This window comes from Arachis hypogaea, chromosome 6 (genome assembly GCF_003086295.3).
Source record: "Arachis hypogaea cultivar Tifrunner chromosome 6, arahy.Tifrunner.gnm2.J5K5, whole genome shotgun sequence".
In the NCBI taxonomy this organism is placed as follows: domain Eukaryota; kingdom Viridiplantae; phylum Streptophyta; class Magnoliopsida; order Fabales; family Fabaceae; genus Arachis; species Arachis hypogaea.
Window position 1 is genome coordinate 94267398 of NC_092041.1, and position 26678 is coordinate 94294075.

The following is a 26678-nucleotide window of genomic DNA, read 5'->3' on the forward strand; positions in this document are numbered from 1 at the left end:
GAGTGAGTAGTGAAGTAGAGTTTCAAGAGGAGCACAGCATCTCCATACACCTATCTGAAATTCTCACTATTGATTTACATAAGTATTCCTATCCTTTTTATTTTCTTTTTATTATTAATTTTCGAAACCATAAACAAATTTAATCTGCCTAACTGAGATTTACAAGGTAACCATAGCTTGCTTCATACCAACAATCTCTGTGGGATCGACCCTTACTCGCGTAAGGTTTATTACTTGGACGACCCAGTACACTTGCTGGTTAGTTGAACGGAGTTGTGAGCTTCTCTAACAGTGCCTGGAATTCTTTTATCACAATTTCGTCCACCAACTGTGGAGGCTCTTCTTGACTCTGAACAGAGAGAAGCTCTTCATGCTTACTCTCTTTTGTCACAGAGGGATGGCCTTGTGCCTTAAACACAAGGTAGTCCCCATTCAATTGAAGGACTAATTCACCTCTGTTGACATCTATCACAGCTTCTGCTGTGGCTAGGAAAGGTCTTCCAAGGATGATGCAATCATCCTCTTCCTTCCTAGTGTCTAAGATTATGAAATCAGCAGGGATGTAAAGGCCTTCAACCTTTACTAACATGTCCTCCACTATTCCATAAGCGTGTCTCAATGACGTGTCTGCCAATTGTACTGAGAACAAGGCAGGTTGTACCTCAATGATCCCCATATTTTCCATTACAGAGAGTGGCATAAGATTTATCCCTGACCCCAGATCACATAGAGCTTTTTCAAAGCTCATGATGCCTATGGTACAAGGTATTAAGAACTTGCCAGGATCTTGTTTCTTTTGAGGTAGAGTTTGCTGAATCCAGGTATCTAGTTCATTAATGAGCAAGGGAGGTTCACTTTCCCAAGTCTCATTACCAAACAACTTGGCATTCAGCTTCATGATAGCTCCTAAATATTGAGCAACTTGCTCTCCAGTCGCATCTTCATCCTCTTCAGAGGAAGAATAGTCTTCAGAGCTCATGAATGGCAAAAGGAGATTTAATGGAATCTCTATGGTCTCTGTATGAGCCTCAGATTCCTTTGGATCCTTAATAGGAAACTCCCTCTTGTTTGAAGGACGTCCCAGGAGGTCTTCCTCACTAGGATTTTCGTCCTCCTCCTCCCTTATGCATTCGGCCACTTTGATCACATCAATGGCCTTGCACTCTCCTTTTAGATTCTCTTCTGTATTGCTTGGGAGAATACTGGGAGGAGTTTCAATAACTTTCTTACTCAACTGGCCCACTTGTGCCTCCAGATTTCTGATGGAGGATCTTGTTTCATTCATGAAACTGAAAGTGGTTTTTGACAGATCAGAGACTAAATTGGCTAAATTAGAAGTGTTTTGTTCAGAATTCTCTGTCTGTTGCTGAGAAGATGATGGATATGGCTTGCTATTGCTCAGCCTATTGCGTCCACCATTGTTAAAGCCTTGTTGAGGCTTTTGTTGATCCTTCCATGAGAAATTTGGATGATTTCTCCATGATGGATTATAGGTGTTTCCATAAGGTTCACCCATGTAATTAACCTCTGCCATGGCAGGGTTCTCAGGATCATAAGCTTCTTCAGAAGCTGCCTCTTTAGTACTGTTGGATGCATGTTGCCATCCATTCAGACTTTGAGAGATCATGTTGACCTGTTAAGTCAACACTTTGTTCTGAGCCAATATGGCATTCAGAGCATCAATTTCAAGAACTCCTTTCTTCTGAGGTATCCCATTATTCACGGAATTCCTCTCAGAAGTGTACATGAATTGGTTGTTTGCAACCATGTCAATGAGTTCTTGAGCTTCTGCAGGTGTTTTCTTTAGGTGAATTGATCCACCTGCAGAATGGTCCAATGACATTTTCGAAAATTCAGATAGACCATAATAGAATATATCTAATATGGTCCATTCTGAAAACATGTCAGATGGACATCTTTTGGTCAGCTGCTTGTATCTTTCCCAAGCTTCATAGAGGGATTCACCATCTTTTTGTTTGAAGGTTTGAACATCCATTCTTAGCTTGCTCAGCTTCTGAGGAGGAAAGAATTTATCCAAGAAGGCAGTGACCAGCTTATCCCAAGAGTCCAGGCTATCCTTGGGTTGTGAATCCAACCATATTCTAGCTCTGTCTCTTACAGCAAAAGGGAAAAGCATGAGTCTGTAGACTTTAGGATCAACTCCATTCGTCTTTACAGTCTCACAGATCTGCAAGAACTCAGTTAAAAACTGATAAGGATCTTCAGATGGAAGTCCATAAAACTTGCAGTTTTGTTGCATTAAGGTAACTAGCTGAGGTTTCAGCTCAAAGTTGTTGGCTCCAATGGCAGGAGTGGAGATGCTTCTCCCATCAAACTTGGAAGTTGCTTTGTAAAGTCACCAAGCATTCTCCTTGCATTATTATTATTTTTGGCTGCCATCTCCTTCTCTTGTTCAAAAATTTCTGAAAGGTTGTTTCTGGATTGTTGTAATTTAGCTTCTCTTAATTTTCTCTTCAGAGTCCTTTCAGGTTCTGGATCAATTTCAACAAGAGTGCCTTTATCCTTGTTCCTGCTCATATGAAAAAGAAGAAAATAAGAAAAGAAAAAGGAATCCTCTATGTCACAGTATAGAGACTCCTTTATGTTAGTAGAAAAAGAAAGGGGGAAGAAAGTAGAAGAGGAATGGGTAAGGATAGAGGTGGTGATTTGAGATGAAGAGAAGTGAAGAGAAGTGTTAGTAAATAAATAAATAAATAGAAGAAGATGAGAGATAGAAAATTTTCGAAAATAATTTTGAAAAAGTGGTTAGTGATTTTCGAAAATTAAAGATAGTATATAATTAAAATTAAAATTTAAAACAATTAAAAAGAATTTTTGAAAAAGAGATGAGATATTTTCGAAAACTAGAGAGGGATAGGTAGTTAGTTGGTTTTGAAAAAGATAAGAAACAAACAAAAAGTTAAATAGTTAGTTGAAAAAGATATTAAAATCAAATTTAAAAAGATAAGAAGATAAGAAGTTAGATAAGATATTTTGAAATCAAATTTTTTAAAAAAGATAAAATTTTGAAAAAGATATGATATAAAAGATAAGATAAAAAGATATGATTAAAAAGATAAAAAAGATATTTTGAAAAAGATTTGATTTTAAAATTAAAATTAATTACTTGACTAACAAGAAACTAAAAGATAAAATTCTAGAATTTAAAGATTGAACCTTTCTTAACAAGAAAGTAACAAACTTCAAATTTTTGAATCAATCACATTACTTGTTAGCTAATTTTCGAAAATATGATGTAAAAGATAAGAAAAAGATTTTGAAAAATATTTTAAAAAAATTTTCGAAAATTAATAAGAAAAAAAGGAAAAGATTTAATCTTTGAAAAAGTTTTGAAAAGATAAGATTTTTAAAATTAAAAATTTGACTTGACTTGTAAGAAACAACTAATTTTTAAAATTTTTGACTAAGTCAACTCAAATTTTCGAAAATTAGGAGATAAAAAAGGAAAAGATATTTTTTTGATTTTTGAAATTTTTAAGATAAGAGAGAAAAACACAATCATGACCCAAAACATGAAAATTTTGGATCAAAACACTTAATGCATGCAAGAACACTATGAATGTCAAGATGAACACCAAGAACACTTTGAAGATCATGATGAACATCAAGAACATAATTTTGAAAAATTTTTGATGCAAAGAAAACATGCAAGACACCAAACTTAGAAATTTTTAATGCATGGGAAATATGAATGCAAAAGTGCACATGAAAAACAACAAACAACACAAAACAAGAAATCATCAAGATCAAACAAGAAGACTTGTCAAGAACAACTTGAAGATCATGAAGAACACTATGAATGCATGAGTTTTTCGAAAAAATGCAAGAAAATTTTTTTTAAGCATGCAATTGACACCAAACTTAAAAATTGACTCAAGACTCAAACAAGAAACACAAAGTATTTTTTATTTTTATGATTTTCTAATTTTTTTTGTATTTTTATTTTATTTTTTTCGAAAAAACATAGTTAGAAAAACGAAAAAGAAAAGAAAAATTTTGAAAAAGATTTTTGAAAAAAAATTACCTAATCTGAGCAACAAGATGAACCGTCAGTTGTCCATACTCGAACAATCCCCGGCAACGGCGCCAAAAACTTGGTGGACGAAATTGTGATCACATCAACGTAGTATTCTTTGTTGTTGTATGGAATCATTATTGTGGCTCTTGGCTATGTGTGGACACAACTCCGTTCAACTTAACCAGCAAGTGTACTAGGTCATCCAAGTAATACCTTACGTGAGTAAGGGTCGATCCCACAGAGATTGTTGGTATGAAGCAAGCTATGGTTACCTTGTAAATCTCAGTTAGGCAGATTAAATAGTTTTGGGTTTCGAAAATTAATAATTAAAAAGAAAATAAAAGGGATAGAAATACTTATGTAAATCAATAGTGGGAATTTCAGATAAGCGTATGGAGATGTTGTACTCCTCTCGTATCTCTATTTTCTTATTACATTCATCCAATCCTTCCTACTCCTTTCCATGGCAAGCTGTATGTAGGGCATCACCGTTGTCAATGGCTACATCCCATCCTCTCAGTGAAAACGTTCCTATGCTCTGTCACAGCACGGCTAATCATCTGTCGGTTCTCAATCAGGTTGGAATAGAATCCCTTGATTCTTTTGCGCTTGTCATCACGCCCAGCCTTCAGGAGTTTGAAGCTCGTCACAGTCATTCAATCCCAGAATCCTACTCGGAATACCATAGACAAGGTTTAGACTTTCCGGATCCTCATGAATGCCGCCATCTATCTAGCTTATACCACGAAGATTCTGTTGGGGAATCTAAGAGATATGCGCCCGGCCTAAAGTAGAACAGAAGTGGTTGTCAGTCACATACGTTCATAGGTGAGAATAATGATGAGTGTCACAGATCATCACATTCATCAAATTTAAGTATAACGTATATCTTGGAATAAGGATAGAAGAGAATTGAATAGAAAGTAATAATAATTGTATTGAAACTTGAGGTACAGCAGAGCTCCACACCCTTAATCTATGGTGTGTAGAAACTCCACTGTTGAAAACACATAAGTAAAAGGTTCAGGCATGGCCGAATGGCCAGCCCTCTCCATGATCAAAAGACCGAATAATCAAAGACTACAAAGTCAAAAGATTAAACTGTCAAAAGATGTCTAATACAATAGTAACTTATCCTATTTATACTAGACTAGCTACTAGGGTTTACATGAGTAAGTAATTGATGCATAAATCCACTTTTGGGGCCCACTTGGTGTATGCTTGGGCTGAGCTTGATCTATCCACGAGCTGAGACTTTTATTGAAGTTGAACTCCAAGTTATAACATGTTTTGGGCGTTCAACTCCGGATCATGACGTTTTTCTGGCGTTTAACTCCAGACAGCAGCATGTACTTGGCGTTCAACGCCAAGTTACGTCATCAATTTCCGAATAAAGTATGGACTATTATATATTGCTGGAAAGCTCTGGATGTCTACTTTCCAACGCCGTTGAGAGCGCGCCAATTGGAGTTTTGTAGCTCTAGAAAATCCATTTCGAGTGCAGGGAGGTCAGATTCCAACAGCATCAGCAGTCCTTTTGTTAGCCTTCTTCAGAGTTTTGCTCAAGTCCCTCAATTTCAGCCAGAAATTACCTGAAATCATAGAAAAACACACAAACTCATAGTAAAGTCCAGAAATTTGAATTTAACATAAAAACTAATGAAAACATCCCTAAAAGTAGCTTGAACTTACTAAAAACTACCTAAAAACAATGCCAAAAAGCGTATAAATTATCCGCTCATCATCTTTTCACCAAAAAACACTCAATGTCATAGAGGTGGCGATAGCTAGAGTAGGGTAGGATTTGAATCCAACCCTAATCTTACCCGCGAATTGAAATTTTTATATAAACTTAATCTTATTTTATTCGCGAGTTGAGAATATCTCAATTCTAACCCTATCCGATTTTAACCCACGAGTACTCTATCCTACTCGCACCTTATCTATCTATTGCAGATCGAGTTGAGTATATACGAATAGAGTGCATGTTACCACTCCTAAATATCATTAGTGAATACAAATCAATTTATTTAATTTTAAAGTATTAAAAGATTAATATGTCTAATTTTAAATTTTAAAAACATTAACATATATATTAACCAAATTATTTGCCATTTAAAATTATTCAACCAATAATAACTTACTTACCAACTTAGTCACCAAAAAAAAAAAAACTAATTTACCAATTTCAATACATTGACTAATCCAATAATTATTCATAAGGAAGATGGATTTAAATCTAAACCTAGTGTTATAACTTTTACTTAAGATTTTTTATTCTATCTGATTCTATTGTTTTTACTCTAAATTAGACAAATAGATTCATGCCACTAATAACCTCAAGTGATTTTTAACGGAAGACCTTAATATGTTCAATAGTAGTAAATTTAGTAACCTATTTGATTTTTCATTCTTTAAGAATAAATGTTTTTGACACAATATTTTTCAAGACTAAATTATCACTCAAAATTTGATGGTGAACGTTACAATAGTCCTATATGTTGCTTTGCTCCTGCCTTCCTTTATTTCAACATATCAGTAGTATAGAAGATATATCATTATTTTTTCTTTCCTGCTCTATCTTCGCTACTAATCATTGCAAAAATGTTAGAAAAAGTTTGATATATTGTTGGGCAAATCATATAAACAATCAATTAGGGATTTTAATTTATAGGAATATCCTAAATGCAAAGAGTGGACGTAAAAGTCCTAAAATTATGTAAATTGAATCAATATAATTCGATTTACCTTCATTTTATGTAAATCGAAACAACCTAATTCAATTTACCTTGAATTCATGTAAATCAAAGCTAAAAAATTCAATTTACGTTGTATGGTTATAATTCGAACTATGTTGGTTCGATTTATGATAGAGATCCTTAATGCATGTAATTCGAATCAATAGATTCGATTTACTAGCAAAGCCATACATATGATGAAATCGAATTGATTTAATTCAATTTACTAAGGAGTGTGTGCTATATAAATAAGATCATAACGTGGAGATTTCAATAGAGATAAATTCACAATAGTTAGTGAAGATAATTTTTTAGTTACTACAAAAGCACGATTAAGAAAAAATATAAGCGGGAATAAAAGTTACTAATAAGGATTCATTGAGTGTTTTTATTAGACCTTTTATTAGCCCTGTTGATTTTCAGAATACCGTACTAGAAATTGGGACTTCATGAAATAAAACGGATAGAGAAGTTATATTATAGAATTTCGATTTTTGTTGTTCACGATGGGATGAAGTACAAATCATTTGTGATAGATAATGACAAGGATCTGCAAGTTTTATTTCACTGTCCTCGCCAATTTCCTGAGGTAAGAATCCTTGAACTATTGGCCAAGCTTGTGGATGTGGTCTCTTGTAACATCCTACCACGCAGATTCTTATGCTATAGTCATAAAACTGAGGTGGCGAGGTATTATAACCTCTAAAAATAAAGTCATATATATAATATAGGTGAAATAAATATATATTCGAGGAGCCTTGAAAGAAAGCTTAAATAATAAGTCACAAAAAATAAAAGCGCATCGCTCGCGTGAACGTAAACCGAGAAAATAGAAAAAGATAATACATAACTAAGAGTAGAATATCAAGAGTTACAAAATACCGAATCTCCAACTCAACCTGCGAAGTTAAGGTTGGCTGAAGTATGAATACATAGATATACATAACTCAAAATATTCCAAAATAGATAAAATAACAACTTATTTCTCCACATCGACCTCTAAGAGGAATAAAATAAAATTATACATACAAAGGAGAATTTAACTACATAATATAAAGCATAAGTCCAAAATACAGAGTCCCAAATATAACACTTTGCTTGCAGATAGAACTCTAGATGCTTACCGAGGTGTTTCTCGACCTACATCTAAAAACAACAACATATATATGGTATGAGAACTGGAAATTCTCATCATGGTAACGGTTAGGGGTGGGCAAAAAAACCGAATCCAAACCATTTTAAAAAAATCCAAACAAAACCATTTAAAAAAAACCAGTTTTAAACCAAAAAAAATCCAAACCAAATTATATTTATTTTATAGTTTGGTTTTTGATCCAATCCATTTAAATGGTTTTAAATCGGATCCAAATCCAGATCCAAATTAAAATCCAGATCTAAAAAAACCCTAATTTTGATTTTTGAGTCTTCTCCTCTTCGACAAATCCCTTTCAACGAAACCAAATCCACTCTTCGACAAATTCACCGTCAACATTTCTTCTTCTCTGCCTCTCGTCGGAGCTCGCCGGTGGTTCGTCGGCCTCTGCCTCTTCGAGTCTTCAGTCTTCACTTTGATTCGAGACTCTGTCTCTCTGCCTCGAGTCCTCGACCTCCCATTTGCGACTCTGTCTTCTCTCTTTTTCGGTTCTCTTCTTCTTTTGTTGGTGGCTCACCGGAGCTCATGCTCATCAATTGAGGTAAGCCTCCTCCTTGCCCTTGTTCTGAGTTTTGAGTTTTTTTTTGAAGGGATATGTATGTGTTGAGTTTAGAACGGATCTGGTTGCATCTTCGGTTTTTGTGTGTGCGATGATATCACTTGAGAGTTGAGAGTATTTGGATCATTCGTGTTCAAATAATTAAATGTTCTTTCATAAAAGGACTAGGTTTCTCTCAACATAAATTGACCTAACTTTGAACTATAGCTTAGAAAGAAGGCACGCTCATTCAGTTATTTGAGGATTTTATTTTATTTTATTATCTGTAAGTAATCTTGGTAATATATTGGAGATGATATATGTACATGTTCATGCCCCTAAATTTTCAATGAAGAATATTACCTAATCTAGAGGCTGAGTTTGAAACTGATTCAATGAGAATACTTGTACTGAAAGATAGGGATTAGAGATACAAGTGCTTGCTCAACAATGAGAAATCCTTCAACAACAATATTTATGTAGTCAATTGCAATTGTGGAGTCGCTCTAGTCTCAAGGATTAGATTTTGAAGGTCTATCTCTAGCTAGAATGATTCTATGGTATATAACAAGGGAGTTTCTTTGATGAAGTGTAAAGTTGGTGAAGAATGAAGATTATAATTAAATTTTTCAGGAGAGTGTGCATTGCATAGGATGTCTTTATTTTCTTTCTATTTTTTTAAAATTTTTTTCTCTATCGTAAAACAGCAAGCTTTCACTCTTCATTGAAAAGCACTCTTCCCCATGGCATGAGCCATATAACAAACTAACTAAATCTAATACATGATTTGCAAAGATGCTTAAGCTCTTATAAATATTGCTAATCTCAAACTGACTCTCTAACTAACCTGAATAGGCCTAACACTAGTGGACTTATCATGGGTGTAGGGGAGAATTATCTTATCAGATTCAGTTTTGCTGGCTCTAGATCACATTGCTTCTGAGTTCTGTCATGATATCATTTGATAGAATATTTGATTATTGATGCATGTATGAATATTATTGGTTGACTGACTTGTTGAATTATAGCCTCCAAATAATTCTTTCGATGGAATTAGGTTTGATTAAACTTTATCATGTTTGAAAAATTTATCTTCCTGCTTTTGTCTTCTTTTTATTTCCATCTATTCTTCCTCAGTTGTTGTGGACTCACAATTCTAAATATTTCTGCCACAGGTTGCAAATGAGATAGGCACAGAAGTAAAGTATCAAAAGGATTTTTTGGAACAAGTGGTATGTATTTTCCCATATTTAGTTTTGTGTTGTTGGAATTCAACTTTTCTACTATATATCTCATTCTCTTGAAATCTTCAATTCTTTATTCTTTGTATGACTATAATAGTGGTGTACATTTTGCAAAGAATCTGATTTTACCACACAGTTGACATCACATTTCACCTTTTCTTTGATTTTCCCGACAAATTCCACTGTGGTCTCTATTGTTCATTGGTGGTTGAATTTTATTGTATTCTGTGTCTATTTCCTCCTTTTTTATTTTTTTGGAAAACCTTTATAAAATGAATTCTTTGCACAGATACTGTTGACGGTATTGCTCCTTAAATCCTTCTTTAAAGATCTTTCTTTTTTGTATTTCTTTGATTTCCTCTTTTAATTTTATGAAGCTAGTGCCTATTGCCATGTATTGAGAATTTTTTTAATCAAGTGAAAATAAGCCAAGTTTAGGGGGAACTCTTTACGACCAGAATGCTTCCATTGCAGGAAGATGGATTTTGGATGCTGATTTGGTTGTAAATAAAGTGGTATGATATGCAAGGATGAAGAAATGACATTAATCTTTTGAGAAAACTCATGATACTTTTGGATGGGGCAATTAGTATTCTTTAGAGGGAAAAGAGATTTGGCTCTAAGTGGAGAAGTTGGTTTCAAATTTTCATTCTAATGCTTCCCTTTTCTGTGATTATGATAGGTCACTATTAGTTACTACCAGTATTTAATTAATATGGGGTCTGATTATTTTTGTTGATTCAGGCACTTTTAGTTTTGATCAGAATTAGGAATAATTGTTTAATTTAGTTTACTAAACATATTCAGATGCTTGAGTGACTACTTTTTATAGGGATAAGGTAGAGTTAATGCTGAAATTTTATTGGCTGCTGTTTCTTTGGATTAGTTTGTGTTAATTTTAGCATGTTTGGCATCAAATTTTGAGTTATGTACACCTTGTTTTATATGCAGAGCAAGATGACTGAAAATAGTAATATTGAAGCAGCAGGGATGTCCGCTAGCACTCAACCATCTTCTCCACCGTCAGGTGTTCGTAAGAATCGGTCAGCTGTCTGGGATCATTTTGATGTAGAGAATGCTACCGAGAAGAAGGCTAAATGCAAATATTGTGGTAGCTTAATACAATATGGGAATGGAACCAGCTCAATGGGTGGTCATTTGAGAAGATGCAAGCAAAATCCTAATAATGATTCGAACAAAAGAAGAAAAACAACGACCACACCGACTATAGATGAGCGTGGTGTTTTAAATTCACCCAGTGCTTCCAAATTTGACCAAGAGGAGGCGCGAAGGGCACTTGTGGAAATGTTCATTGGGGAAGAGCTACCATTTCGCTTCATTGAAAGCCCGAAATTCCGAAAATTTGTGCATGACCTACAAGCAAGATTCAAAGTTTCTTCACAGACTACATTAGCACGTGACATTGGAGCTCTTTATGCTGAAGAGAAGACGAAGTTGCAAGATTTTTTTCGGCAAATTGTGGTAGAGTATGTCTAACCACTGACACTTGGACTTCAATTCAAAATTTTACTTATATGAGTTTGACAGCACACTTTGTTGATTTGGATTGGAAATTACATAAAAAAATACTTAATTTTTGTCAAGTGACAAGTCATTCAGGAGAGGTTATAGGAGCAACAATTGAATCTTGTTTAAATAATTAGAATTTGAATCGGGTCTTTAGTGTGACAATTGATAATGCCTCCTCTAACGATGTTGCAATTAAATATCTGAAGCAGCGATTGAATTCTTGGAATAGCATTATTTTGAATGGTGAATTTATTCATATGAGATGTTGTGCACATATTATAAACTTAATTGTAAAAGAGGGGTTGAAAGAGATTGATGAATCAGTCTTGAGGATTCGTAGTGCAGTAAAGTATGTTAGATCTTCTCCATCTAGAGCTAGTAGGTTTCAAAAGTGTGTTGAATTAGAAAAAATCCAATATAAAGGCTTGCCTTGCATGGATGTTGAGACTAGGTAGAACTCTACCTATCAAATGTTAGAGGTAGCTTTGAAGCATCGCAAAGCATTTGAGTTGCTTGCTTTGAAAGATAATACCTATATAGGAGAGATGAATGGAGGAAAAGGGAGAGGTGTTCCTTCTGATTCAGACTGGGAGTATGCTGAGTCCATTGTACCATTTTTGCGAGTGTTCAGTGATGCCACTATACGTGTTTCTGGTACCTTATATGTTACCAGTGATATGTATATGAAGGAAGTATTTGCAATTGGACGATTTATTCATCATTCTTGTGATTCTGTTGATTTTAGTACTATGTCAATGGCAGAAAGGATGAGGGTTAAGTATGAGAAGTATTGGGGCAATCCTGATTCGGTGAATATGTTGTTATTGATTGCTATCGTACTTAATCCAATGCAAAAGATTGAGTATGTCAATTATTTCTTGGATTACTTCTTTGGAGAAGAAAAAGGAGGCGAATTGAAGTCAAAGTTGTCCAAGTGCATAAAGTTACTTTATCAGCAATACCAAAGTTCTGAGGAAGCAAGTGAAGCTGATACGCAAGATGTTCAAGTCAACAACATTAATACCGATCTTCATGGCATGGGCTTTTTTCTACAAGCAACCAGTCGCAGAACAAATACAAGATCTGAACTTGATAGATATTTACAAGAAGAATGCGAGCCATACTCCCATAAGTTTGATATACTAAACTGGTGGAAGGTCAACTCAATCCGATTTCCAATTCTTGGAAATATGGCTCGTGAGGTATTGGCTATACCTGTTTCTACGGTAGCTTCAGAGTCTGCATTTAGTACTGGAGGAAGAGTCCTCGATTCATACCGCAGTTCCTTAACACCTAGAATGGTAGAAGCCTTAGTCTGCACAGGTGACGAGCGGATAATTTGTACGCTTTTTGACATTGTTTTTAGTATGTTTTTAGTATGATCTAGTTAGTTTTTAGTATATTTTTATTAGTTTTTAGTTAAAATTCACTTTTCTGGACTTTACTATGAGTTTGTGTGTTTTTCTGTGATTTCAGGTATTTTCTGGCTGAAATTGAGGGACCTGAGCAAAAATCTGATTCAGAGACTGAAAAGGACTGCAGATGCTGTTGGATTCTGACCTCCCTGCACTCGAAGCGGATTTTCTAGAGCTACAGAAGCCCAATTGGCGCGCTCTCAACGGCGTTGGAAAGTAGACATCCTGGGCTTTCCAGCAATATATGATAGTCCATACTTTGCCCAAGATTTGATGGCCCAAACCGGCGTTCAAAGTCACCCTCAAAAATCCCAGCGTTAAACGCTGGAACTGGCACCAAAATGGGAGTTAAACGCCCAAACTGGCATAAAAGCTGGCGTTTAACTCCAAGAGAGGTCTCTGCACGAAAATGCTTCATTGCTCAGCCCAAGCACACACCAAGTGGGCCCGGAAGTGGATTTTTATGTCATTTACTCATTTCTGTAAACCTTAGGCTACTAGTTCTCTATATATAGGACCTTTTACTATTGTATTTTCATCTTTGGACATCTAGTTCTTAGATCATATCGAGGGGTAGCTATCTTCATTGTTATGCTATCTTAGATCATTGGGAGGCTGGCCTCATGGCCATGCCTAGACCTTGTTCTTATGTATTTTCAACGGTGGAGTTTCTACACACCATAGATTAAGGTGTGGAGCTCTGCTGTACCTCGAGTATTAATGCAATTACTATTGTTCTTCCATTCAATTCCGCTTGTTCTTGTTCTAAGATATCACTTGTTCTTCAACTTGATGAATGTGATGATCCGTGACACTCATCATCATTCTCACCTATGAACGTGTGACTGACAACCACCTCCGTTCTACCTTCGATTGGGTGAATATCTCTTGGATTCCTGATTGCACGATGCATGGTTGATCGCCTGACAACCGAGTGCTCGCCTGACAACCGAGCCAACCATTCCGTGAGATCAGAGTCTTCGTGGTATAGGCTAGAACTGATGGCGGCATTCAAGAGAATCCAGAAGGTCTAACCTTGTCTGTGGTATTCTGAGTAGGATTCAATGATTGAATGACTGTGACGTGCTTCAAACTCCTAGCAGGCGGGGCGTTAGTGACAGACGCAAAAGAATCGCTGGATTCTATTCCGGCCTGACCGAGAACCGACAGATGATTAGCCATGCTGTGACAGAGCATAGGAACATTTTCACTGAGAGGATGGGAGGTAGCCACTGACAACGGTGAAACCCTTGCATAAGCTTGCCATGGAAAGGAGTAAGAAGGATTGGATGAAGACAGTAGGAAAGCAGAGAGACGGAAGGAAAGGCATCTTCATGCGCTTATCTGAAGTTCCTACCAATGAATTACATAAGTACCTCTATCTTTATCTTTATGTTTTTATGCGTTCATCACCATATCCATTTGAGTTTGCCTGACTAAGATTTACAAGATGACCATAGCTTGCTTCATACCAACAATCTCTGTGGGATCGACCCTTACTCGCGTAAGGTTTATTACTTGGACGACCCAGTACACTTGCTGATTAGTTGTGCGAAGTTGTGTTTATGCCATGGTATTGAACACCAAGTTTTTGGATTCATTACCGGGGATTATTTGAGTTGTGAAAAGTATTGATCACAATTTTGTGCACCAAGTTTTTGGCGCCGTTGCCGGGGATTGTTGAGTTTGGACAACTGACGGTTCATCTTGTTGCTTAGATTAGGTATTTTTTCTTCAGAGTTCTTAGGAATGAATTCTAGTGTTTCAAGGTGATGTTCTTATCATCACCAAAGCTGATTGATCTTCATCAATTTAGCTCTTGAATGCAATGTTCTGCTGAAGCTTGGCTGACCATGTCTAATTCCTTTAGACTGAAGCTTTAGACTAACATTGCATGATTCCTGGGATTCTCATTAAGAATTTTGATATCTTTTTCCACTTAATTTTCGAAAAAACACAAAAAAAAATAAAAAAAAATCATAAAGTCCAAAAATTTCTTGTTTGAGTCTAGTGTCTCATGTTAAGTTTGGTGTCAATTGCATGCATCCATTCATGTGTTCTTAAGGATCTTCAAATAATTCTTGATGATTTCTTACTCTGATCTTTGAATTCTCTTGACTTGAGTGTTTTATGTGTCTCATATGCATTCTCATTAGTGTCAGAAGTATACAAACTGCTAAGTTTGGTGTCTTGCATGCATAGTTATTTGATTCTTGTTGCATTTTGATTTTTCCTTATTATTAAAAATCCAAAAATATTTTTTATTTGTGTCTTCTCAAGTCAATACTACAGAGAAATTAAAGATTCAGAACATACAGCAGAGGAATTACACAGAAAAGCTGGGCGTTCAAAACGCCCAGTGAAGAAGGACAGACTGGCGTTTAAACGCCAGCCAGGGTACCTGGTTGAGCGTTTAACGCCCAAAAGGGTATAGTTTTGGGCGTTAAACGCCAGAATGTGCACCATTCTGGGCGTTTAACGCCAGGATGGCACAAGAGGGAAGATTCTGTTTTTCAATGCAATTTTTTTCAGGTTTTCAAAGTTTTTCAAAATCAAATCTTTTTCAAATCATATCTTTTCAATCATGTGTTTTCAAAATCAATTTCTTTCCATTTTCAAAGATACTTACTATCAATTAATGATTTGATTCAACACTTCAAGCATGTTGCCTTTTCTGTTGAGGAAGGTTTAATGTTTGAATCATATCTTTTCTTGTTAGTCAAGTTTTTAATTTTCAAAATCAAATCTTTTTTAAAATGTTTTTCAAATCATATCTTCTCAATCACATCTTTTTAAAACTAATCATATTTTCTTAACCACATCTTTTTCAAAATAGTTTTCAATCAAGTCTTTTTGATTTCTAATTCTAAAATCTTTTTCAAAAATCACTTGATCTCTTTTACACTCTTGGTTTTCGAAAATTAATTAGTGTTTTTCAAAATGTTTTCAAAATTTTTTTACTTAATTTTCAAAAATTACTTCCCTCCTTCTCACATCCTTCTATTTATGGACTAACACCATCCCTTAATGCAAAATTCGAACTCCATCTAACTTTGATAAGTTCGAATTTTCTACTTCTATCTTCTACTCTTCTTTTCCTCTAACACTTTAAGGAATCTCTATACTGTGACATAGAGGATTCCACATTTTCTTGTTCTCTTCTCTTTCATATGAGCAGGAGCAAGGACAAAGGCATTCTTGTTGAGGCTGATCCTGAACCTGAAAGGACCTTGAAGAGAAAGCTAAGAGAAGCCAAAGCACAACTCTCTTTAGAGGACCTGACCGAATTCTTCAAAGAAGAAGAACACATGGCAGCCGAAAACAATAATGCCAACAATGCAAGGAAGGTGCTGGGTGACTTTACTGCACCTACTCCCGATTTCTATGGGAGAAGCATCTCTATCCCTGCCATTGGAGCAAACAACTTTGAGCTTAAGCCTCAATTAGTTTCTCTAATGCAACAGAATTGCAAGTTCCATGGACTTCCATTGGAAGATCCTCATCAGTTCTTAGCTGAGTTCTTGCAAATCTGTGACACTGTCAAGACTAATGGGGTTGACCCTGAGGTCTACAGACTTATGCTATTCCCTTTTGCTGTAAGAGACAGAGCTAGAACATGGTTGGACTCTCAACCTAAAGAAAGCCTGGACTCTTGGGAAAAGCTAGTCAATGCCTTCTTGGCAAAGTTCTTTCCACCTCAAAAATTGAGTAAGCTTAGAGTGGAAGTCCAAACCTTCAGACAGAAGGAAGGAGAATCCCTCTATGAAGCTTGGGAAAGATACAAACAATTAATCAGAAAGTGTCCTTCTGATATGCTTTCTGAATGGAGCATCATAGGTATTTTCTATGATGGTCTCTCTGAACTATCCAAGATGTCTTTGGATAGCTCTGCAGGAGGATCTCTTCATCTGAAGAAGACGCCTACTGAAGCTCAAGAACTGATTGAAATGGTTGCAAATAACCAATTCATGTACACTTCTGAAAGAAATCCTGTGAACAATGGGACTAGTCAGAAGAAAGGAATTCTTGAGATTGACACTCTGAATGCCATATTGGCTCAGAATAAAATATTGACTCAACAAGTCAATATGATTTCTCAAAGTCTGTCTGGAATGCAAAATGCACCAAGCAGTACTAAGGAGGCTTCATCTGAGGAAGAAGCTTATGATCCTGAGAACCCTTCAATGGAAGAGGTGAATTACATGGGAGAACCCTATGGAAACACCTATAATCCTTCATGGAAAAATCATCCAAATTTTTTATGGAAGGATCAACAGAGACCCCAACAAGGTTTCAACAACAATAATGGTGGAAGAAACAGGTTTAGCAATAGTAAGCCTTTTCCATCATCTTCTCAGCAACAGACAGAGAGTTCTAAGCAGAATAACTCTGACTTAGCAACCATGGTCTCTGATCTGATCAAAACCACTCAAAGTTTCATGACTGAAACAAGATCCTCCATTAAAAATTTGGAGGCACAAGTGGGTCAGCTGAGCAAGAAAATTACTGAACTCCCTCCTAGTACTCTCCCAAGCAATACAGAAGAAAATCCGAAAGGAGAGTGCAAGGCCATCAACATGGCCGAATTTTGGGAGGAAGGAGAGGCAGTGAACGCCACTGAGGAAGGCCTCACTGGGCGTCCACTGGCCTCCAATAAGTTCCCCAATGAGGAACCATGGGAATCTGAGGCTCAAACTGAGACCATAGAGATTCCATTGGACTTACTTCTGCCATTCATGAGCTCTGATGAGTATTCTTCCTCTGAAGAGGATGAGTATGTCACTGAAGAGCAAGTTACTAAATACCTTGGAGCAATCATGAAGCTAAATGACAAGTTATTTGGAAATGAGACTTGGGAGGATGAATCCCCTTTGCTCACCAAAGAACTGGATGACTTGTCTAGGCAGAAACTGCCTCAAAAGAGACAGGATCCTGGGAAGTTTTCAATACCTTGTACCATAGGCACCATGACCTTCAACAAGGCCTTGTGTGACTTAGGGTCAAGTGTAAACCTCATGCCTCTCTCTGTAATGGAGAAGTTAGGGATCTCTGAGGTACAAGCTGTAAAAATCTCATTAGAGATGGCAGACAACTCAAGAAAACAAGCCCATGGACTTGTAGAGGATATCCTGGTTAAAGTTGAAGACCATTACATCCCTACTGATTTCATAGTCCTAGAGACTGGGAAGTGCATAGATGATTCCATCATCCTTGGCAGACCCTTCCTAGCCACAGCAAGGGCTGTGATTGATGTTGATAGAGGAGAGTTGATCATTCAAGTGAATGAAGAATCCTTGGTGTTTAAGGCCCAAGGATATCCCTCTGTCATCATGGAGAGGAAGCATGAAGAGCTTCTCTCAAAACAGAGCCAAACAGAGCCCCCACAGTCAAACTCTAAGTTTGGTGTTGGGAGGCCACAACCAAACTCTAAGTTTGGTGTTGAACCCCCACATTCAAACTCTAAGTTTGGTGTTGGGAGGTTCCAACATAGCTCTGAGCATTTCTGAGGCTCCATAAGAGTCCTCTGTCAAGCTAATGACATTAAAGAAGCGCTTGTTGGGAGGTAACCCAATGTTTTATAATTAACTATTTTCTTTTGTTATTTTATATTTTTGTAGGTTGATGATCATAAGAAGTCACAAAATCAATGAAAAAAGCAAAAACAGAATGAAAAACAGGAAGAAAAACAGCACACCCTGGAGGACGCACCTACTGGCGTTTAAACGCCAGTGAGGCTAGCTGTTGGGCGTTTAACGCCCAGTCTGGCACCATTCTGGGCGTTTAACACCAGAAAGGGGCACCAGACTGGCGTTAAACGCCAGAGAAGGGCAAGAAGCTGGCGTTAAACGCCAGAAATGGGCACCAGCCCAGCGTTTAACGCCAGAATTGGCACAAATCGAGATTTTGCTTGCTATTTGGTGCAGGGATGACTTTTCCTTGACACCTCAGGATCTGTGGACCCCACAGGACCCCCACCTACCCCACCACTCTCTCTCTTCTTCACCCATTCACCAATCACCTCCACACCTCTTCCCCAAAAACCCTTCACCTATCAAATCCCATCTTTCTCTTCACCACTCACATCCATCCTTCATAAAACCCCACCTACCTCACCATTCAAATTCAAACCACCTACCCACCCAAACCCACCCTCAAATGACCGAACCCTACCCTTCCCCCTCTCCTATATAAACCCTCCTTCACTCTTCCCTTTCCACACAACCTAAACACCATTTCTCCCCCCTTTGGCCAAACACAAAGCCATTCCCTTTCTCCTCATTTCTTCTTCTTCTCCTCTCTTCTTTCTTCTTTTGCTCGAGGACGAGCAAACATTTTAAGTTTGGTGTGGTAAAAGCATTGCTTTTTGTTTTTCCATAACCATTTATGGCATCCAAGGCCGGAGAAACCTCTAGAAAGAGGAAAGGGAAGGCAAAAGCTTCCACCTCCGAGTCATGGGAGATGGAGAGATTCATCTCAAGGGTGCATCAAGACCACTTCTATGAAGTTGTGGCCTTGAAGAAGGTGATCCCCGAGGTCCCTTTTTCATTCAAAAAGGGTGAACATCCGGAGATCCAACATGAGATCCGAAGAAGAGGTTGGGAAGTTCTTACCAATCCCATTCAACAAGTCAGAATCTTGATGGTTCAAGAGTTCTATGCCAATGCATGGATCACCAAGAACCATGATCAAAGTGTGAACCCGGATCCAAAGAATTATCTTACTATGGTTCGGGGGAAATACTTGGATTTTAGTCCGGAAAGTGTAAGGTTGGCATTCAATTTGCCCATGATGCAAGGAGATGAACACCCTTACACTAGAAGGGTCAACTTTGACCAAAGGTTGGACCAAGTCCTCACAATCATATGTGAAGAGGGCGCCCAATGGAAGAGAGATTCAAGAGGGAAGCCGGTTCAATTGAGAAGGCATGACCTCAAACCCGTGGCTAGAGGATGGTTGGAGTTTATCCAACGCTCAATCATTCCCACTAGCAACCGGTCCGAAGTTACCATAGACCGGGCTATCATGATTCATAGCATCATGATTGGAGAAGGAATAGAAGTTCATGAGGTTATAGCTCAAGAGCTCTATAAGGTGGCGGACAAGTCCTCTACCTTGGCAAGGTTAGCCTTCCCTCATCTCATTTGTCACCTCTGTTTTTCAGTTGGAGTTGACATAGAGGGAGACACCCCTATTGATGAGGACAAGCCCATCACTAAGAAGAGGATGGAGCACACAAGAGACCCCACTCATCATGAGATCCCTGAGATACCTCAAGGGATGCACTTTCCTCCACAAAACTATTGGGAGCAACTAAACACCTCCCTAGGAGAACTGAGTTCCAACATGGGACAACTAAGGGTGGAGCATCAAGAACACTCCATCATCCTCCATGAAATTAGAGAAGATCAAAGAATCATGAGAGAGGAGCAACAAAGACAAGGAAGAGACATTGAGGAGCTCAAGCACTCCATAGGGTCTTCAAGAGGAGGAAAGAGCCGCCATCACTAAGGTGGACCCGTTCCTTGATTTCCTTGTTCTTTATTCTTCTGTTTTTCGAATTTCATGCTTATGTTTATCTATGTTTGTGTCTTGTGATCATTAGTGTCTTAGTGTCTATGCCTTAAAGTTATGAATGTCCTATGAATCCATCACCTCTCTTAAATAAAAACGTGCTTAATTGAAAAAGAAAAAGAATTGCATGAATTTTGAATTTTATAACAGTTTAATTATTTTGATGTGGTGGCATTACTTTTGTCTTCTGAATGTATGCTTAAACAGTGCATATGTATCTTGAATTTGTGGTTCATGAATGTTGGCTCTTGAAAGAATGATGAAAAAGGAGACATGTTACTGAGGATCTGAAAAATCATAAAAATGATTCTTGAAGCAAGAAAAAAAGCAGTGAATACAAAAAAAAATCGAAAAAAAAAATAATATAGAGAAAAGGGGAGAAAAAGAAAGAAAAAGAAATAAAGTTGTGATCCAAGGTAAAAAGAGTGTGCTTAAGAACCCTGGACACCTCTAATTGGGGACTCTAGCAAAGCTGAGTCACAATCTGAAAAGGTTCACCCAATTATGTGTCTGTGGCATGTATGTATCCGGTGGTAATACTGGAAGACAGAGTGCTTTGGGCCACAGCCAAGACTCAATAAGTAGCTTTGTTCAAGAATCATCATACTCTACTAGGAGAATCAATAACACTATCTGGATTCTAAGTTCCTAAAGAAGCCAATCATTCTGAATTTCAAAGGATAGAGTGAGATGCCAAAACTATTCAGAGGCAAAAAGCTAAAAGCCCCGCTTATCTAATTAATACTGATCTTCATAGATGTTTTTGGAATTCATTGCATATTCTCTTCTTTTTATCTTATTTTGATTTTCAGTTGCTTGAGGACAAGCAACAATTTAAGTTTGGTGTTGTGATGAGCGGATAATTTGTACGCTTTTTGGCATTGTTTTTAGTATGTTTTTAGTATGATCTAGTTAGTTTTTAGTATATTTTTATTAGTTTTTAGTTAAAATTCACTTTTCTGGACTTTACTATGAGTTTGTGTGTTTTTCTGTGATTTCAGGTATTTTCTGGCTGAAATTGAGGGACCTGAGCAAAAATCTGATTCAGAGACTGAAAAGGACTGCAGATGCTGTTGGATTCTGACCTCCCTGCACTCGAAGCGGATTTTCTGGAGCTACAGAAGCCCAATTGGCGCGCTCTCAACGGCGTTGGAAAGTAGACATCCTGGGATTTCCAGCAATATATGATAGTCCATACTTTGCCCAAGATTTGATGGCCCAAACCGGCGTTCAAAGTCACCCTCAGAAATCCCAGCGTTAAACGCTGGAACTGGCACCAAAATGGGAGTTAAACGCCCAAACTGGCATAAAAGCTGGCGTTTAACTCCAAGAGAGGTCTCTGCACGAAAATGCTTCATTTCTCAGCCCAAGCACACACCAAGTGGGCCCGTAAGTGGATTTTTATGTCATTTACTCATTTCTGTAAACCTTAGGCTACTAGTTCTCTATATATAGGACCTTTTACTATTGTATTTTCATCTTTGGACATCTAGTTCTTAGATCATATCGAGGGGTAGCTATCTTCATTGTTATGCTATCTTAGATCATTGGGAGGCTGGCCTCATGGCCATGCCTAGACCTTGTTCTTATGTATTTTCAACGGTGGAGTTTCTACACACCATAGATTAAGGTGTGGAGCTCTGCTGTACCTCGAGTATTAATGCAATTACTATTGTTCTTCCATTCAATTCCGCTTGTTCTTGTTCTAAGATATCACTTGTTCTTCAACTTGATGAATGTGATGATCCGTGACACTCATCATCATTCTCACCTATGAACGTGTGACTGACAACCACCTCCGTTCTACCTTCGATTGGGTGAATATCTCTTGGATTCCTGATTGCACGATGCATGGTTGATCGCCTGACAACCGAGTGCTCGCCTGACAACCGAGCCAACCATTCCGTGAGATCAGAGTCTTCGTGGTATAGGCTAGAACTGATGGCGGCATTCAAGAGAATCCGGAAGGTCTAACCTTGTCTGTGGTATTCTGAGTAGGATTCAATGATTGAATGACTGTGACGTGCTTCAAACTCCTAGCAAGCGGGGCGTTAGTGACAGACGCAAAAGAATCGCTGGATTCTATTCCGGCCTGACCGAGAACCGACAGATGATTAGCCATGCTGTGACAGAGCATAGGAACATTTTCACTGAGAGGATGGGAGGTAGCCACTGACAACGGTGAAACCCTTGCATAAGCTTGCCATGGAAAGGAGTAAGAAAGATTGGATGAAGACAGTAGGAAAGCAGAGAGACGGAAGGGAAGGCATCTTCATCCGCTTATCTGAAGTTCCTACCAATGAATTACATAAGTACCTCTATCTTTATCTTTATGTTTTTATGCGTTCATCACCATATCCATTTGAGTTTGCCTGACTAAGATTTACAAGATGACCATAGCTTGCTTCATACCAACAATCTCTGTGGGATCGACCCTTACTCGCGTAAGGTTTATTACTTGGACGACCCAGTACACTTGCTGGTTAGTTGTGCGAAGTTGTATTTATGCCATGGTATTGAAAACCAAGTTTTTGGATTCATTACCGGGGATTATTTGAGTTGTGAAAAGTATTGATCACAATTTCGTGCACCAACAGGAGATTGGCTTAAGGAAGATATTTTCTCTACTTTAGATGATGATGGTGAAGTTCTTCAACAAGTTGATCAAGGTATAAAATTTGTTTCATATTTCTTCTCATTTTATTTTATTTTTGTTTTTGTTATCTTTCTATTTTAGAATTTAGGTATTAGTTACCAATTAAAAGTTGTTGAATATAGACTTGATAATTAATTTGATTCCCTTGGCAGATATATTTTCCTCTAATGATGGTGCTTGTTCTATGGCGGCATCAATTGATAATCTTGATGATGACTAGGTATGCTTAATATTCTCATTTGGTTTAATACTTTCATTCAAAGATTTGTTTTAAAATGACAAAGGTATATTTTGTTATTTGCAGATATATTTTCCTCAAAGGTTGTGGTTGTTTGATGATTTTGTTGGCAACTTGGCATCTTTTGATACTTTGTGGTTGTTGTTTTAGAGAGACTTTTTGGTAGTATTCTTTTGATGTCTTGAGAATGATTAAATGTTATATAGATTAGCTATTGTCATTAGATTTATAAAGAACCAAATTCTAGTTGTAATGAACCTATACACTTTAAAATGACTTTAGTATTAATTTTTACTTTTAAAAAAATTATGGTTTGAAAATTAAATTTCTAAAAACTTGTTTTAAAAGTGGATTTTATAAAAAAAACCGGATTTTAGATTTGGATTTAAAAAAAAACCGGATTTTAGATTTGGATTTTAATAAAACCGGATTTAAAACTGGATTTTAGATTTGGATTTTTTAAAAAAAACTGGATTTTAGATTTGGATTAAAAAAAAACCGGTTTTATATGTAAAACTGGATTTAAAACTAGTTTATAAGTAAAAACTGGATTTAAATTCTAAAACCGGTTTAAAACCGGTTTTTATTTTTTTAAACCGGTTTAAAACCGGTTTCTCTCTTCAATTCAGTTCTGGTTTGGTTTCATGAACCATAAATCTGGTTCTGAAATGGATCCGGTTTAGATTTAAAAAAATCCAAACCATGCCCACCCCTAGTAACGGTACCCATATAAATAAGATATAAGTTCTTGGGAATGCCAGAGGCAGTCCTAGAACCCCGCACTCAAATTATAAAACTTAAAGACTTAAGACAGAAACTATGAACAGGGGTAGTTTTCTAAGGTTGATAACTTAAACAAACTCTAACCAGAATCCTTAACCCTTCACCTTCCTTCAGTCCTCCCAACTTCGATGGAACCACACAGACAAACAGACAAACAGACAAACACAATTAGAGTACAAGTAATGTAAGTAGCAAGTATAATAATTAGGCATACTAATTCACATAGGCACTCCTAATTAATGCACAAACAAGCAAATTAAACATATGATATGATGTATTCCTATCCTATGGCTGATGAGTCTCATCTATTAGTTATAAAGGTAAACCCGACATGCCCGGCAGCAAACCCTGGATAGAACACCAAACACGGAGCAAGTGGGACAATGCCGTAACCCTTGCATCTTACCCGCGTACTCGGAGCAAGGGACAACTTCACCCTGCCTCTTACCCAGGTGGTGTTACAATTCTCAACCCGGAGCAAGCGGTGTCAGAACTCAACCCTTGCATCTTACCCAAAGTTTTGAACTCTTAACCGGAGCAAGTGGATAATACCACTGTATCTTACCTGGCAATCTCACCTCTTATCTGGAGGCATATCACAATCAAATTCAAGTTCATTTTCATTATTATTCCAATTCATTCATAATCATTAATTCATTTTCCATACATTCTTAACATCTCTACACTTCTTTAACATATACCCGGAGCGAGTGGTCATTGCCACCGCCTCTTACCCAGTCACCTCTATCTTATTCAATTCATTCAAATTCAATCACCATCATACCTTAATGTCATTATCCTCATCAACCCATTTCTATCTCTATTGAAATTCATTATTATCATCTTCATAATTATATTAGTTCAGTTAGCACTTCTCAAACTCAAAATCACCACTTCACAATCACAATTCATTCCCCACAACTTGCCTCACTCCCAAGTTACTACCCCTTCCCAATTTCATCTCATCACTAAAAGAGTAAAAATAGAGGTTTAGAAGATTAAAATCATGTTTAAAATACTAAAATCCCATTTGCTAAAAGATAGGAACCCACGTACGCGGGAGTGCAATTTTTCCCATCATGCATATGCATTCCCTCGTCTGCATATGCAAGTACGCTGGATAGAATCGAACGTCCGCATATGAATCCACATCTCCACGTACGCGAAGGTTCCTTTTTCCCATGCCGCATACGCATCACATGCCTGCCTACGCATGCATGCCAAACAGAAACGCACAGCCGTGTATGGAGGGGGTACATGTACGCATGCATTGCAGGTTGGTCAAAAATGGTTAAGTTTGTAGAATTTCAGTTTTTGCATACCGAACTTCTGACACGCATAACTTTCTCGTTTTAAAATATTTTTCATCCGTTCTTCAAATGGCGTAAACCTCACGAACCCCATTTTTTATATGAAAGAAGTTTGAAAGAATTTAGGGGGTAAACTTCACGGACCTCATTTTCAATCATACCAACACAATCATTAACATTCATATATCCATATCCAATATTCTCATTTATCATCATCAAAATCATCATTCATCAACACCCTCACCACATCAACTACATTCATATCATAATACCATTAGATCTATCATGCCTCATTAAATTCTATCATACATTGTCAACTAGACCACCAATCAACTCCAACAAAATCATCATTCAACATATCATCATTCATCAATCTTTTTATTAGGATTACTAACTTTTTAACATACATACATGCTTCAACCTATCTTATGGTCATCTAGCTTATGTTTTCACGAGACATTACATATTACTTAGGAGAAACTGAAACCATACCTTGGCAGATTCCTCTCTAAGCTCAAAACCACCACAATTCAAACTTCAAAGACTCCAATCCAGACCTAAAAATTCCAGCCACTAAAGGTCCAACAATCATGTTCCCAACATCATATATACTCCAAATCAAGAATATTTAATCTAATCCCACAACATATCACTATAATCAACATTCAAGCTTACTAATTCACTAATCAACATAAAGTTTAAGGTTCTTACCTTCACTTGATCTTTGAGCAATACCCACAAGGAATCAAGGCTAGTTAACCCCTAAAATATGAAAATCATCAAGGAATTGAGTTCCTCAAACCCTAAACCCGAATTTATCATACCAGTAGAAATAAAGTTAGGCAAATGTGAGTTACTTAGAGTTTTGTTTGGATGAAATTAAAGAGCCCGACAAGCCCAATGCGTGGCCGCAAATGGCTTGTCAATTGGAGCTTTGGATCAAAAGTTACAGTCCAAAGAAGGAGGAGATAAATAGTGTTTAAGGGTTTCACCTCCCTCTCTTCATTTGCAGCGTGATTCTCATAATGGAGGAGTGTTGGTGGCTGAAATGTTATCATTTAGGTTTATGTGGGTTGGGCCTTAGGCCCAATATGGACCCGGTTCAACTGATTTGGCCCGTTCGGCTCAAAGTTAGGCCAAATTCTTTAAAATTAGTGTCAAAATTTTTATTTTAATTAGTTCTGCCTTATTAAACTATAAAATTCTATTTTGTAATTTAATTAAATTTTTTGAATAAATATTAATTACGAGTTATTTATTTATTAATTACTCGGGTTTTACATTCTACCCACCTAATTAAGAATTTTGTCCTCAAAATTAAGTTTCAATTACTTGAAAAGAGGTGTGGGTAGCCGTTTCTCATCTCGAATTCAAGTCCTCTGGAGTGTGCTTCCATTTCCAGCCCTCTAATCCATGTTAATACTGCAATTGGTTTAACATATCCCGATCTTAATCCCCTAAT

General features: G+C 37.1%; 1 protein-coding gene, 1 long non-coding RNA gene and 2 other non-coding genes across 4 annotated transcripts; 3 read left to right on the plus strand and 1 right to left on the minus strand.

The window, feature by feature from the left end:
- Window positions 1–1901: 1901 nt before the first annotated feature.
- On the plus strand, window positions 1902–2005 carry LOC112700417 (small nucleolar RNA R71). The gene has a single exon (XR_003153325.1). It is a non-coding gene; the product is annotated as a small nucleolar RNA R71 (small nucleolar RNA).
- A 6111-nt stretch (window positions 2006–8116) lies between these two features.
- Window positions 8117–13405, plus strand: LOC140173490 (zinc finger BED domain-containing protein RICESLEEPER 2-like). Its single transcript, XM_072197333.1, has 4 exons — window positions 8117–8471; window positions 9644–9700; window positions 10664–12565; window positions 12719–13405. The coding sequence occupies exons 3-4, from the start codon at window positions 11713–11715 to the stop codon at window positions 12799–12801; spliced, it is 936 nt and encodes a 311-aa protein (XP_072053434.1). The 5' UTR covers window positions 8117–8471; window positions 9644–9700; window positions 10664–11712; the 3' UTR covers window positions 12802–13405.
- A 2962-nt stretch (window positions 13406–16367) lies between these two features.
- Window positions 16368–16475, minus strand: LOC112699879 (small nucleolar RNA R71). Its single transcript, XR_003152813.1, has one exon. It is a non-coding gene; the product is annotated as a small nucleolar RNA R71 (small nucleolar RNA).
- Window positions 16476–21869: 5394 nt separating this feature from the next.
- Window positions 21870–23366, plus strand: LOC140173491 (uncharacterized). The gene is made up of 3 exons (XR_011862507.1): window positions 21870–22898; window positions 23038–23105; window positions 23190–23366. It is a non-coding gene; the product is annotated as an uncharacterized lncRNA (long non-coding RNA).
- Window positions 23367–26678: the final 3312 nt, after the last annotated feature.

Coding starts and splice junctions, on each gene's coding strand:
- LOC140173490 (XM_072197333.1), top strand. CDS start 11,713: ATGTTAGAGGTAGCTTTGAAGCATCGCAAAGCATTTGAGTTGCTTGCT. Junction 12,566..12,718: donor AGAAGCCTTAGTCTGCACAG/GTGACGAGCGGA, acceptor CTGTGATTTCAG/GTATTTTCTGGCTGAAATTG.